Genomic DNA, 15,801 nt, shown 5'->3' on the forward strand with positions numbered 1-15,801 from the left:
TTAAGATTATAGTGCATTTTCAACAAAAATCAATCTGTGACAGGAGCATTTTTTAGGGAAGCAATGTATGGCATATGAAGCTTTAAATAGAAGGCCTTGTGAGTCGCATGCTGGGTTTATTTGCTTGTTTTAGTGTATCTGGCAGAAAAATCAATATTATAGTGTAACTCAAATAAAAATAGGCAATATATAATACTTCTTGTAGAAGGAAAGAGAGAGGTGGTTCTCCAATTGCTCCTGCTTTCTCTTCGTCTTGCTAGAATGTGCCAGCTTTATGCTTAATAAAGTATGCTTAATAAAGCCAACTGAAGTGTAAAGTACTTAGTCATGCATCCAGAGTTATATTTAACTCATCCTAAGTTTATTCCTCCCGAAATCCCCCATTCTTTTCATCTGAGCAAAAAAATGCTAACGACCCACTCAATTAAACAGCCATCTCAGAAGAAGCCACTTTGCCATCTCAGCAGTCAGATGTACATTGCTGTTGGCACCTTTGTGGGGTGGTGGGAGGGGCAGAGAGAACATAAATAAGTAAGTATGTATATAGTTACATAAATATGTATTTAAAATATGCATGAACTGTCATGCTACAGAATCCCTTCCGGATGATTGTACGTCCTGGTGTATGTCGGTATAGGAGATACTGCTGGATGTTTTGCCAAATTCAGCATGTTCTCCAAAGATATGAGAGCAATGAGAAACCTCAGCTGCCTTTATGCTTGCTAAGCTTTTTAGCAGACCTTGTGTGATACTTCATGCACTTAAATCATGTTCATTGGGACCAGACCAAGGGCAGTTTCCCTTTGGTCTTCAGACACAAACACGTACCTGGGATAATCAGTGTCAGTGGAGCAAACAGAGCCAGGAGTTTGCTCTGGTTTTTGTCTGACATTCAGGCGTTGTGCTTCCACATGAGGAGGTACACAGGTGTATTTCTGTAGGCGTAACATTCAAGAGATCGTATGTCTGAAAATGTAATTGCTAAATTTTAGATAACCCCTTACAATTGTAATTTCCCCATAAGAGAGGCAGATGTACCTGTACCGCTGCGTCCCCACCTATTGTAATGCATATGCACGTGCAGGGAAACAAATGGGAGAAGCCCACAGTCCAGATATTAAATGAGACATTAGGAAGCAGCGTGGTGCCGTGAGTGTCCGTGTTGCTCCGTGTTGCGGCCGCGCTCCCTGATGCAGTTAGGCAGGCTTTGCATTCGCTCAGAGATCTTTCAATAGAATAGGCTACCAGATGGGACCGGTAACAATGCGCGGAGGCATCGAACCACCACAGCCATTTGGTGCTTAGAATAATAAAAAGACTATAAAATTAGATTAGTTGAGTCTAATTTGGAACTGGTGTATTCCCTGTTCGCTCTCACAGCTCTCGGGCAGATAAAGCCGGGAGATTTAGTACTGTCAGGACAGAGGACTCCAACTTCCAGTAAAAGAAGAAAAGGCATTGTGGGAGGTCACGGAGGGCAGCCCGGTGACCTCCAATGATTTACAGGCCTTTAGCTTAATGAAATTGTTTCAGCAAGATGACGGTGAAAGCTCATAATGGATTGGATGCCCTAATGTAATGAAATTACTCCCTTCTGCCTTAAAAAAAAAAAAAAAAAAAAAGAAAAAAGAAAAAAAAAAAAAGACGCAATTAATATTTACTGAGACCTGCCAGGCTCCGGCGCAGCGTGCGGCGCTGGCACAGCCACAGAGCCCCGCACCGCCTCGGGGACACCCGGCCCCGCTCCGGGCTGCTCTGCCCTCCCTCACCCTCTCCCTTCCTCTCCGCAGGCAACTGGACAACAACCAGATCAGCTGCATCGAGGATGGGGCTTTTCGGGCTCTGCGCGACCTGGAAGTCCTGTAAGTTGGGGCTGTGCGGGGCGCCGGGGGGATGGGGGGGGGGCTGTTGGTGCTGCAGTGCTGGGGGAACGGGCTGGGGCGGCCGCAGCGCGGGGAGCGGAGCGGCACCGATCCACCCCCGGTACCGCCGGGGGAACCGCAACGGGCGGCTCCGCGGCACCGCGCCGGCGGTCGGAGCGCTCCGCAGCGGCACGGGGGGAGCGGAGCCGGGGGGTGGGGGGACGGGTTCGCATGGAGCGGTGTCTGACAGCGGACACGGACAAATAGATGCTGGAAGGGGTCGGTGTGCGGGAGGGAGGATGGCCGGGGCTTGGCTGGGTCGCTCGGTGCTGGCGTCGGCTTCTTGGGGAGGATCCTGCTCCGAGGGTTAAAATTCCGGCACGCTGAGCTCGGAGCTGCCGCAAAGTTTGCACGTTGTCTGCTAAAGCTGCAAACTGAAAAGGAAAAAAAAAAGAGATTTGGCAATGAAATTCGCCTCTGTCAGAGAAAAAGCATGAGATTCATAGTGCTGCTGTCATGTGAAACCCTGCGTTAGCAGAGCTCTGCACCGAGCAGGTAACTTGCTCATTGTTAACAGGTACTTGTTCACGTAGGGACCTCTGCAGCGATACAGTTTGAGCAGAGGAACAGATAAAGGCTTTTCTGAAAGTTAATGCTGCGGAGCTGATAGTGTTAATGTCAGAGAGTGCCCAGTCCTGAGGCAGAAGGGATGGGAGCTGGGGCAGGGGCACAGGAGCACTCCTTTGGTCAGACCTTTCCATCAGAGTGATGGTGGTGCTGCTCCAGAGCCAAATGGCCTGTGCTAAATGCTGTGGGGATGGCTGCTCAGGCTGCTGCCAGCACTGCCCTTAAGAGGTACGAGATAGCAGACGGGGTTAAAGTGTGCCTCACACAGACCTGGCACCTGCAGGAACCAGGACCAGCACAGTGCCTGTGGCTGCTGTGTATCAGCAGCACCAAGGCTGTAGTGATGGCACTGTGCAGTGCACCGAAGCTCTTTTGAATGTTTGTGCGATAATAAAGGGAATTCTGCCCCATGGACAGAGGCTGAAAGGATGATTTCTGCCTTCAGTGCCAGCAGATGTGGGTTCAGTTGCTGCTGTACTGGGGAGCTGTGTCCATACCTGTCTGCCATAACCACCCCCAGAACCTGTGGTCCTGCTCTCCCACGCTGGGATGTTGTTATCAGTCAGAGGCTGTGTGCTGCTCGTACCGAGATAACAGGAGGATCAATTGTTCAAATTCTGTACTAACAGCCCTTTTTAAGGAAAAGCAGTGAGGTAAAAGCTGTGAATGAAGTTTTATCTGCCCGTGTCCTAGAATGAAAGGAAGAAACAAAAAATCTGCTCATTTATTTGCTTATTTGTTGTGATGGACTGCTTTTCCATATCCACAAAGGGTGAATCAGTCCTCTACTGATGCCAGCCTGTGCTACAACTCTACTACAGAATGCTGGGCGGTACTTGGAACCTTTATTTGTACTACACCAAGTTCTGTAGGCTCTGAAATAGTTGCTGGGAATGAATTCCTTCCCCCTGGGATGTCAAGTTAGTTTATTTACCCCTCTGTTTGCAATTGGGTACTTCTATACCATCTATTTGTGGGTGGGGGAAGAGAAAGCTTTCTGCTGTATAAAATACATCATCATCAGTTCTTGAATGCATCTTTAATTTTCAGCACGCGCATAATGCTACAGGAAAAATCAATCTCATTCTAAATAAGATGAGAAAATAGATTGATAGTATCCAGTTATTTTTCTCAGTCACAAAATTTGAGTAGGATGCTTCAAGCTTAATTTGAAGTGTTGTTTTGTTGTTTTTTTTTTCCCAAGGCATTTATATCTCTAGCAAAAGCCATTTGCCTAATGCACTGGAGGATATCACATCCTCTGTTGTAAAACAGACATAAATGCTAAAAAATTAGAGCAATTTGAGCCATGAAAGAATATCATCAAGCGAAACCAAAAGGCATCAAGATAACATTTCAGAGAAGAGCTTACCACTGTATTTTATGGAGAAATACTTTAACTCATAGTGCACTACGTAGAAAATATTTGATCGTTCTGGCAAAAGACAAACAAGTGATCTGTGTGAGCAGTTTGTAAGGGCACCCAATTATTTACTTCTTCCTCTTCCTGAAATCATGTGACCATTTTGATCTCAAACACATTCTGCACCTTTTCTCTGTGTTCCTGCCTGTCTGCAGAACTCTGCAGTTCTGTGGATTACCCAGGAAAGAGCTAAAATGCGTAATGTTAGCCAAAACATAAATCAACACCTCCTTTAAGAGCACTTTGGTTTCTGATTTAAACTTCTTATTGAACTCAAATTCCTCAGAAAACATCACTGTAAGGATCTTGGTGATTTGGTAAACAAAGCAACAGAAGGAAGCTGCATTTTTCCTTTAAAATAGAGAGCGCTCTGTGGTCCATGTCCTTTATTTCCACCTCTCAAGCAAGCAGGCTTCACTTACAGCTTCTGTTTTATTTTTCCTGTGTTCTAAGTTCCTACACCAGCAAGTTGTATGAGGCCAAGATTCAGAAATCCATGACTAATTTCAGTACTTTAAACAGGGCACCAAGCTGCTGCCTTCACCTGAATGCTGGGTCAGGGCCAGGTACAGCCTGGCACCCCACGCTAGCACTTTTCTGACCACATCTTTGTGAGCTTTGGTGTTTCAGAAATCCCATTAGTTGTCGCTGATCCTGAGGTCTGACTTATGTAGACCGTAACGCAGATGCTAAAGTGTTATTGGTGACTGTGAGTTGGGGATTAAAAAGTTGTGAAAACGTTGCAAGAAAATGCTTTGTGCTTTCTGCTGGTTGTCGTTGTGTCTGCAGCAAGGTGAAGATGATGTCTGAGAAATGGCACTCAACTGACACGCTTACTTAAATGCTTCTTCGTAGTTTTGGGTAGGGCCTGGTTTTATTCCTTTTTGCATCAGGTGCTTTCTGTGGCTTCCCACAAAGGTTTTGTTTCCAATCTGTTGACAAGTAGGGATTTCTCCTGTTGACATCCCTCCTTTTCCCCCTTTTTGTAATAGGGTTAAAAGTACTTCACTGGGTTTGTTCTCACATTCACAAAGAAAAGGTGTGTGCGGCCAACAGAAAGCGACAGCATGTAGAAGGAGGGATGCGAGTTCTTAATTAGTGCAATAACCTGCTGGAATAGCAGAATGGAGAAAAGCTGAAGGAAATTGGTATGAAACTTTCACAAACTAAAGTGTTGGTTTTAGAAGACTTTCTGCTCTGTTCAATTTTTAGTTGCGTCCTGTGGCAATATCTGCAATAACAGCATTGTTGAGAAATGTTTATTAGTGTAGCTGTAAGCAAGTTCTTTTAAAGCTTCAGAATAATTGCCCAGTATTCCTTATGGGATGTGGCAGTGAGATACATGCTTTGTAGGTTAGAGATTTGTTACTCTATAGCTTCACATCCAAATGTTTAACATTACAATGCATAGGAGATAAAACTCTTCCAGAACTCAGAACTTACTTTTCAGTCCTGTTGGATTTGTGGATAAATGGAAGTAAATTCAGAGTGGTTCAGAAAGCCCGGTCAAACTGTGTAAGCCATTAGGACTGAGCAAATGGCCGAGCTATCGTCATTAGGCTGGAAGTGCTGAACAATATGTGGTTATTAGGATCCATTTCTCAGTAAGATACAGAGCTCAATTTAGCAAAAAATACCCACCCACTTTTAATCTACTTCTTGTTGTTTGTCCTCACTGGAATGGCTCGAATACAGTGTGGTGACACAGTAGTAGTGCTATGTGAGCAGGATTGAAAGAATTATGAGTCATTGTTGCCAATTTACCTGGAGTGTTTTCCTGGTTTTATACTGTAAATGCTGTTGTTTTTCCTGCTTTGTGTTGATTGCTAACAGGGACTTGAGTCTGAACATCTTCTGTTCTTTGCAGTTCTTCAGCAAAAAAAAAAATCCCAAACCAAAAAATATTACCAGAGCAAGAGCTAATCTGAAGAGGATTGCTGACACAGTTTTATTGAGGAAGAGAAATAAATATGTTCTTGCTGGACAGAGGTAGTACTGAAGAGCTTGGAGTTTTACTTGTCGTCAGTCACATTATTTTCGGTCTCTTATGTATTCCATAGTCTAAAAAATCACCATCCCAGAATTTTGTGTTTTGAAGTGAATGAGCACTTTAAGAGTCCATAGCAACAAACCACACTCGCAGGAAACCGCCAGCCAACTCTGGGCACTTTAGTGGGAATAATCTTGGTGATTCACTTGCAGGTGATACTGAGGAGGTTCGGGTGCAGTCATCCCAATGACAGCAACAGTTTGAAACAGAGACTTAAATTCCAAGTGAGCCATAAATATTTGAGCTTAAAAATAAGTGACTAACTAGTTGTAATGAAAATACCTCACCTTCCATCTCTGAGATCTTAAAATGAAGACAATCAGAATCTTAGAAATTACAGTTGCTATATCAGGGCTTGAGTATATTCTTTCCTCCCAAGTCATGTTGTGTCGTATGCGTGTGATCCGTCAGGCTGGCGGCAGTTCTCCCATCCGTCGTGTAAAACTCCCATTCCTAGCAGGCACCTTACAGTGCTTGGCCATGCTGTTATTGTCTCTCCCATGCATTCCTGCTATAAAGGATTGTGCTTCATAAGAACTTTAGTCATCATCAACATTTAATTATATAAATATAATAAAATTGCTGTATGCTTATAATACACACCGCTTTTTTGTCCTAGCAAGCTTTTAAGAATTTCTATGAAAAGGAATTGTGATTTTGTGTTACAGACAGGATTTAATTGTTTCCTATTGTTATCTTTGGTGCGCCGAATTCAGTTGTACGATCAGTTCTCTTATTCTCGAAATGCTATTCTGGGCATGTCTTAACTAGGTAGGAGATCTTTATTTGCTTTCCCAACATGGAGAATCAGGGAGAGAAAGTCATGACATAATTCTAAATATATGAGATGTCATTGCTTAATGAAAGCCTGAAAATGCCACACAAATGTGATTTCCTTCTATTTTGCTGGAAATTATGATTTGTTGAGGCAATCAGGATCAAATCTGAACTCTGTAAGTGGTGTTCCTATAGCTGATAGTGAAATACCTAAATATAATAATGAAAATGGGATTTTAAATGAAATGTTGTGCGTAGCTGTTTTATACATTCGTACTTGAGTAGAGTAAAATTAGGATGATTAGAATGATTGGTCTTTTTTAAATTTTTTTTTAACCTAAGGATATATGTTAACTTAAATGTATATAAACTAATAAAATAAATGAAAAATCTTATTTCATCAGTCAGCATGTACATAATGTGTGTGATAAAAACCAAACTGAAATAATTATTGGCTAAGTTTGAGCAATTGAATTGTCTGCGCAGCGGTAGAAATCCCTGAAACACAGAATGGAGGCTGGATTTTCTAAGAGCATCCCCAGTTTTCTGTGTGCAGGTTATATCACAGGAGGTCACACTATGTCAGAGGAAGAATAAAAGTCATTTTGGCAATTGAGGAAGGGTTCACCCAGAGTGCAGAGATATCAGTGGACAAAGGGTAACTTCCAGTTTTCTTTACTCCATTCCTCATTTGACTGTCCAGTGTTCTGTTCCCTTCCCATTTTTCCTGGCTCCTGTGTCATTATAGATCTCTATAGGAATGAGAAAGGTTCCTGATGAACTTAGCTGTTATTTTCAGTTGTCTTTTATATAAATAAGTTGGAGATAAGATTAACTACAGAAAGGCCTTTTTCTGGAGAACTTTTGGAAAGTAATGTACCCAACAGACCCTGAAGAGTTGAGATAAATAGTTAACATGGATAGATGAGGAAAGATGGGGTGCTTATACAGTTGCAGGATAAGAAATTTTTTATTTGCTGATACATTTCAGTGGGAGATCTGGCATCATTGCTCAAGATATGGAAATGAAATCTGAGATAACCTCTGTTCTAACAGCATATTACAAAATGTGAGGTTGGAAGTACAGCATAGTGAAAGGAACACTATCCAGATGGCACCATGGTGACAGGCTTTATATCAAAGACCAGCTGAGATAAAATAAGAGCGGGCAATCAAGGGCCTCTGAAAATCACTGATGCCTGTTACAGATGTAATGTAACTCTCTCTTTATGGGGGGAATATATTTGCATAAATTCATTGATCAACGATTTTGCTAATCCTGCAGTATGTGCTGGGCATGCCCCAGCAAATTGATGAACATTTCTATCAGACCTCAGCATGGATGCTATCTTATATTACATATTTAGAAAAGTGATGTTTCCCTCCTGTAGCATACGTAGTATTTGAACGCTGTGCTCATTCTCCCTTCCTGCTCCCATTAGGCTGGAGGTTTTTGGTTTTTTTTTTCTTCTTTGAGAATAGCCTGGAGCCCTGCAGGCTACCGAACTTATCAAGATAAGAGCAGTGCCAGGTTAGAATTATTAGATTCATGAATCACTGACCGATATGCTTTTTGAGAAAGCCCAGGTTTATGGCTTGCCTTGTGTAAGTCCTTTATTGGTGCTGCAGTCACTGCTCTGAGAGACGCCAAAGTCAAAACTCCAGGAGACATGGGGGTTTCTGGCAGACCTTCCCTCCATGGTATTAATTGATTCATTTGCATGCTCTGCTCATTTTGTGACCTGCCCTGCCTCCCCTTTGACTAATACAGTTCCTTTGTCAGTAATATAAAAGATGTAGAACAAGCATTTTGACTGCTGAAAGTCAAGTGAATGTGAACGACTTAATCCCGGAGACACTCAACTGTGTATTTAATGCAGATATGCAGACGAACACCTTATCCAGAAGCTGAGCAGAAGACTATGATAGCAACAAAGCTCCTTGCAGATAAAATTGAGCTGATAAGGGAGTTATGAAGGGAAGTAACAAGTTCCAGGGAGATGACTAGGCACTTTATGCCATAACTTGCAATTTGTTCTTTGTGTGACTCCCCAGGGAAGCTGAATGACCATGCTATGGTAGCTGGGTCCTGCTGGTATTAATAAGGCATTTTGGTGGGGAGAGGAAGTTGCATGCGCGTATGGCAAAGCCTTTGGCACACCAACACCAGGGTGTCTCCAGCCCTTCCTAGGCACTGAGCCCGAAGCTGGTGGTAAATGAAGGAACTGCTGCTGATCTGGGATCAATCAATGCAATAACAATTTAAAAAACAAATTCATAGCATACAAAGTTGGTCTTCTTTTGTTCTGCATGTGGTTAAAGGTGTGGTTTATGATCTGCAGGGGGACTCAATGGTTTACTTGTTTCAGTGGCTACGTTTGCCTCTTGTGCTGGTAGAACAAAGAGAAGCTGTGAGCTCTACCAGTCCTTATACAGGAGAGGGCTCAAAAATCCTGTTTCTCTGGAAATGTAGAGCGCAGTTTCGATGAGAGCTCTGTGTACCAAATTGTTAGTGTGCCACGTTGTCTGATGTGTAACCTTGAAATGCAGTTGCTGGGACCAGGGTAGTATGCATTACTTACTATTAGCGTTTTCCAACATTTTTAGCTTGGACAGTAATATTGTACCCGTAGTAAACTGGAATTCAAAACAATAATATGTAGATGTCTGTCTTGGAAATAAGGTAGATAATTATGTTAGTATCTAAGAAGTACATGCATGGAAACTTCTTCAGTCCTAAAACCAATTAGTGCATTTTTTCCTTGCCATTCATAAGGTTATGCATAAAATACAGGTGCATATTATGAATGCGTGACACGCACTGGTTGTAAAGAACATATATGTTTTAATTAGACTTGATTTTTGTGGTTATATGCATGGAAAATAATTTTCAAAACTTGAAAGGTCTGTGTAATTTAGACATTTTATGTATCATATCCAGTTCTGCTTAACAAACAAGAAAATGTAAGAGCTGCATAAAGAAGTGTGAAATGATTTTGAAGTAATTTGGAGTCAAATAATCCCAATTTCTATGTTGTTTGTGCTATCATAAGTGAGGCAATTTTGTGCTAAGTGATTTGATGCTTCTGAAATGTTTGTTGGGTTTCTGTTTTGGGGTGGGTGATCTGAAGATGTTTTGGTACATAAGCGTGATGCTGGCCACACTGAGGCCATTTGCAGAGACTTAGGAGCAAGATGTTTTTGAATGCTGTAAAGGTGCCTAGGAACCTTTTGTTGTAACATAGCATGTTGCTCTTGAGTAGTTCAGGGATACCTCAGAAATGAGCTTGGTCATTTGAAAGCGTCAAGTGTGGTGACCCTATAAAGGCACAGAGGGAAATAAAGAACACTGGTGTCTTTTAAAAATGGCACACATTCCTTCATGGTGGTGGCCAGTGCGGGCTGTCAGTGGTTCGAATGGCAGACAGGAGCTGGCTGTGGAGGAGAATTTGGTGGCCATGAGGAAAAGATACAGGAGCATACACCAAACAAGGTCTTTGATCGCCAAATTGGTTGTTCAGATTTGCTTTTGCGTCTTTTGCCACCACGATCCTAGATAGTATGTGTCACCAGAGTGCTGTGTTGGTGGTGCAGGCAGAAAGGAGGGTGGGGAGACAGCTCTTGCTCGTGGCTTCCAGCCTTGGACTTGCTCCCGTGATGGCGGAACTGCCGCATTGCAGCAGCCCCGTGCCTGAAGGCCGCCCGCAGCCTGCTGCTGTGAGGGGCTGCAGCTGGGCGGGCTCTGGGAGGGGGGGCCCATGAGCACCCCCCGGCTGCTGACTGGCTCCTTGGGCAATTCCAGCCATGTCTTAAAAGGCTTGGGTCTCCCCGTCTGCGGCTAGGGCGTCAGAAACCCAGCAAGGAGCCTCAGCTGATCCTTAGGCTGAAGTAGTTAGGGCAGACCATCCGCAATGGTCTTTTATTTGGTATGGGTACAGATATTCCAGGGAAACATTCATATACAGGGAGCAGTTGACTCCCTTTATTTAGCTGCTGTAGAATGCGCCTGTAGAATGTTCCTGAACAGATCGCGAGCGCTTTGAATTTTTTCCATGTCTATTTTATTTTGCACTTTTTCACTCTATGGACTGGACGCCATTGTAACACTGTGAGTATTTGATATTCAAATCATTTCGGTTCCTTACCTTGATTGTGTATGCATGCATGAATATAAGCAGGTATTGTTGCTCCTCATGGGCAGGTGGTGTTTGGGAGAAGTTTAAAACTTTGAAAAATATATGTTTTTTAAACATATTGACGTTTTCTTGTGCAACCCACAGAAATGCTGTCTAATGTTTTATTGAAAGAAAAACTTGATGTTTAATTCCTGATGGAAAGCAGACCCCATTCCAGCTTCAGCAAGAGACGTGCAACTGCCCTTGTCTAGGAACTATGTATTGGCTTAGTTCTTTCAAAACCTTTCTTTTCTCTATAAAAGGTAATTTTTTTTGTGAACAGTTGTTCATGCATACTGGTCTGAGTTCACAGAATACGTATATCACACGTTCCCTATTTCATTCACCAAGATTTATATTAGACTATATATTAATCCTAACTTTCACCATGTATGAGTTGCCAATAGGGGCACTGCGTACTGTTAGCATCTAAAATTATTCTCCTAAAGTGTATCTGTCTCTCTCCCATTTTGGGGTGGGGATTCTGGTACTAGAGATGTAAATTCCTCCTATGAAATATTTGCTTCTTTTCCTTCCTCTGGTGGCTTTTGGAGGAGGAGATGGGCTGTGCAGCCCCTTGCAGCCCTTTGTAATGTTCTTGTTGCTGTTAAGGGTCTCCTCTTGCCGCCTTCACAGTGGGAATGCTAATAGTCCCGGGGCAGAGATTGTGGGTGCGGGAAACAGGGGCAGCTCTGGCGAGGTGTGAGAAGCGTCAAGCCCGTGCAGGACCTGTAGTCTGCCACTACAGGGCCACAGAAACACAGGGTTCTGGCAGCCCATGCCCTGTGGTACCAGGCACCTGCTTTCTAACAGGATCTTGTAAAGTCTTTTGCACTGACACCAAACTGCTGCCAGTGCCATTTCTCATGGCTATACATGTACCTCCTGAGCAGCTGCCCTGTGGTGCACTGAGGGTCCCTCCCTCAGTCCTAGTGGCCAACATGGGACTTGCAGGGAACCGCAGTGCCGCATTGCGGCAGTTGACCAAGTGGCACCAGGCAGGCACAGCGGGAATCCCACAGGTAGGATTTTGTCACATTGCTCCTTTCACTGGATTCACAAGTCCTTTTTCTTGTCACTTGCTCTCTATATGAGCAGGCAGCCATTCCATTATAGGTCCATTGCTTGAACTGTCTTTTCTGTTTCTCGGTATGTTATGTTTGCTATAGTAGGGAAGCTTATCCACTACAGTTAAAATACAGGAATGATACTGTTTTTTTCTGATCCAAATTTGATTTCTTTCAGTGGAGGTCCTGTAAGGAAATCACAGCTCTCAGCCGACTCAGTGCTGAAACCTTCTACCCCAGTGATAGCAATCACCATCAGCAAATGCCTTCAGCCTGAACAAATGGCAAAAGTTACTTGCTTCTTTCAGACTGTGGAGTTGGATAGTGTTAATTTGAATCAGTCTATGTGTATAAAGCTGCTCTAGCATGAGAAAGGACTAACCAAAAGCAACTGTTCCAGGAGGAAGCTAAACATTTGCTTTATTTCGCCAAAGTGCAGATGCATTAAACTCTGTCTTGATTCTTTCTCATAATTTCCATAAATACACACCAGTAGGCTTGCAAACTTCTGTATGCATAAAGGCACAATCCAGTTTCCATTGATTTTAACACAGAATCTATAAAATGCAGAATCTGACAAGCATGTGGTTGTGAACACTAAGATCCATATTTAATAAGAGATCTCTGTAGAACCCTAAAAAAAAAGAAAAAAGAAAAACCTATCCATTTAAACACTAATTTCTATTACAGATATATGTTTCTGTTATTATTTTAATTATACTAATTTGTCAAACAATGGATTTTCAAATGAATCTACAAATTCTAGGTGCTGAAATTGATTTGATGTTGATGTGTTTGGTCCCTGTAGCTCTGAGGAAAATGTGTGTATCAGACTAAGTGGACTGCAAGAATTAGATTCAGAACCTGCTAAAATCATTCAGTGGTCATTGACAGACGAATGAGAATCACAGAACCATAGAATGGCCTGGGTTGAAAAGGACCTCAAAGAACATCCAGTTTCGACCCTCTTGCCATGGGCAGGGTCACCAACCACCAGACCAGGCTGCCCAGAGCCACATCCAGCCTGGATCTGCATATTGTGATAGTTGAACTTGTTTCCCATGTATTAGTTGTGCAAATCAAAACCAGCCTGATGTTGTAGAGCATTTATTCATGGTTTGCAGAAAATTGTAGAGGTAGCCGTGGCTTAGAGCTGCTGTCATCATTCCCAATACGATGCATTGAAAAATGGGTAGGCTTGGAGCAAACACTTGAGAAAATTTTCTGATTCAAAAATAAGTAAGGGCAATATTTCTTGTGTCATTTTTTACTCTAGAAAAATAGCCCATTGGAGAATGCTCAATTTAAAATAAAGCAGTAGCTGAGTAGTTTTAGCTTGTGTTCTTTTGTCTTTGCTTGTTTTGATACTTTTACAACAACAACAACAAAAAAAAATCCATTCAGGCTGTATTGAATCTGTATTTCCTGCTTAGAATTCAAAGGTGTTGCAAAAGATTGAAAAGCTGATTGAAATTACTGTGAAAAGCTTTTTCAACCCTCACTGAGAATGGGAATCAGAAGGAATCAGGGGATGCAACTGGTACCTGCATTTTGTACAACTAATAGAAATGATTTGATTATGTGGAAAAATGGATGTGTCCTTCCCTTCATAGAAACAGAAACCTCATTAAGGGGAAGTGAGAATATGTCTCATCTAAGACCGTGTGAGTGGCAGTTCTTGTCTTGACATGTAGCCAAGCTCACAACCAAATGAACTGTCTCCCCTGATTCTCTGTAACCTTTCTTATATTTCAATGTACCTTATCATATCATCATAGTATCATAGTCTTGTGTGGGTTGGAAGGGACCTTAGAGATCATCGAGTCCAACCCCCAGGATTTGAGCCTCCCGTGTAGCAGAGCGGCACTTCTACCACTTGCGCCACAGGGGGATTTGAACCCGGGCCCCGGTGTTGCAAAGCGGCATTTCTACCACTGCGCCACCGGGGCACACTTGTTTTACTTTTTTCTATTCTGTTATTCTATGGTCTACTTCATCTTGTTTTATCATTATTTGCATGTTGGTGTAAGTAAATTCAAGTCTATAATGTATGTGCACCTAAAACAAAAGTGTAGGATTTAAGGTACATGAAAGGTTTCAGCACCAGTCACCAGACATTGTCACATTGTCTTTAATATTGCTCCCATTTGTGTATGTATGACAATGCGATCTTTGTACAGACACACATGACTTGCTTCTTTCCTCTTTTATCCATTTACGCTGACTCCCAGTCCCAGCTCCCTTATTCAGAACGTTTGCTCAACCAGTTACTCAGCTGCAGCCCCAGAGGCTCCAGCCAGGGCATGGTCTCCAGGGAGAGCTAGTGCACTGACAGTACACTTCAGTTAATGTGGCCTAATGCTGTTGCTGTAGATGAACATGATTGGTTTCTTGCAGGTTGACTAAATGCTAAACCATTGCAGGACAGATAGAAGTTCAGTGCTTGGGGATATAACAGAGCACTTTGTTAAAAAACAACAACAAAACAACAACTTTATTTCTAAAGCTCATTTTCCCTACAGTCTGATATTTTTAAAAGCAATCTCGCTCCTGCAAGGGAAAGAAAACATGAAAATCTATGTGCCACAAACATCTGGCCTTTTTAATAAGCTTGAATAGCTAAAATCTGAAAGTTATACACACATGAAAATCAGTCGTAGAGTAGAAAGAGTCACAGAATTGTAGCAATAACTGTTGCTGTCAGTTTTGTCTGTATTTCCAGGCAAAGCTGATTTATTTTATTTTTTTTTCCATGCATTTCCAAAAAGAACATTTTCTTTTCTCAATGTCCTCAAACTCATCATGTTTCTGATGTCAGCTTCCTGAGTTAATGACGCTGGAGCCTCTCATGTCGCTGTGATGAGAGCATTTGTGAGCACGTCAATGAAATACTAGAACAGAAACCAGATTGGCAACTAGTTATTCTTATTTATTTCTGTGGATCTTGCGTGTCACCTGGAGACTATTTAGAAAATTTTTTTCTTGGGCTTACATTATGTTTAAAAGTAGCACTTGTGTAGCGCCAACTCATTTTAGAGTTGGGTACAAATATTGAGACAAAATCCCAGCTGTTACTGCTTTTGCTGCTAATTTGAGGTGTCAGATCAGAGCTCTACTGCTGTATGTCAGTGAATAAGGCCCCTTGTGAGATCATTATGTTTTCTAACAGTTCCGAGTAATGGATTAATCAGTGCAGCATCAGTTGCTTTCATTATATGCTCGCACGGTAGTTGTGGGCTTTAATTTAAACAGACTGTGGGGAGATCAGAGGACTGAGTCAAAGAGGGGCCCGGGACTCAGCAGACTGACGGATCCAGCGGAGCTTTGCCTTGTGCCTAACAAGAGCAAATCCTGGATGCTCAGTGCTGAGGGATCGAGTCCCAAAGCCATTTTGCTTTTTCATCAGAGGCCATGAGAAGTAGTAAATATTTTATTTAATGCAAATTCCTCCTGACCTGAAAAATAGCTCTTTACAACTTCTGAAAATACAGCTCCTTTCTTTCTACAGACTCTGAGTTAATTACAAACATTAATCAAGTCTTAGTTTTGTTGCTAAAAATAGCTTAGATTCAGTTTTTGGAACTGGTAAGCTGCCCATGCTGTTAGTTCTACTAAAGGGTGTTTCAAGGCTGTCAGGGATCTGAAGGTGTCATTGTGTCCCACCCCAAAGCAGGGGCATCCAGTTCTATGCTGTACCAGCTCTCTGCTCGTCCGCAAAGCTCAGAAATTGTTATAGAATCATAAAATCATTTGAGTTGGAAGGGACCTTCACAGGTCCAGCCTGACCTTAAGTGTCTCCACATATGGGGCATCCATTACC

At 42.5% G+C, this 15,801-nt stretch overlaps 1 protein-coding gene across 5 annotated transcripts in view; it reads left to right on the forward strand.

Moving 5' to 3' along the window:
- Nucleotides 1–15,801, forward strand: part of SLIT3 (slit guidance ligand 3) — a 424,983-nt gene that overhangs the window by 236,287 nt on the left and 172,895 nt on the right. Inside the window, exon 1 of one of the 5 annotated variants that reach the window (XM_015875947.1) lies at nucleotides 10,777–10,847. The exons of the other annotated variants lie outside the window; for them this stretch is intronic. Coding sequence (XP_015731433.1) covers nucleotides 10,792–10,847 — 56 coding nt within the window. The 5' untranslated portion in view covers nucleotides 10,777–10,791. Of the gene's footprint in view, nucleotides 1–10,776; nucleotides 10,848–15,801 lie in introns of those variants that run through there. 5 annotated transcript variants of the gene reach the window in all.

The sequence above is a fragment of the Coturnix japonica genome, chromosome 13 (assembly GCF_001577835.2).
Source record: "Coturnix japonica isolate 7356 chromosome 13, Coturnix japonica 2.1, whole genome shotgun sequence".
In the NCBI taxonomy this organism is placed as follows: Eukaryota; Metazoa; Chordata; class Aves; order Galliformes; family Phasianidae; genus Coturnix; species Coturnix japonica.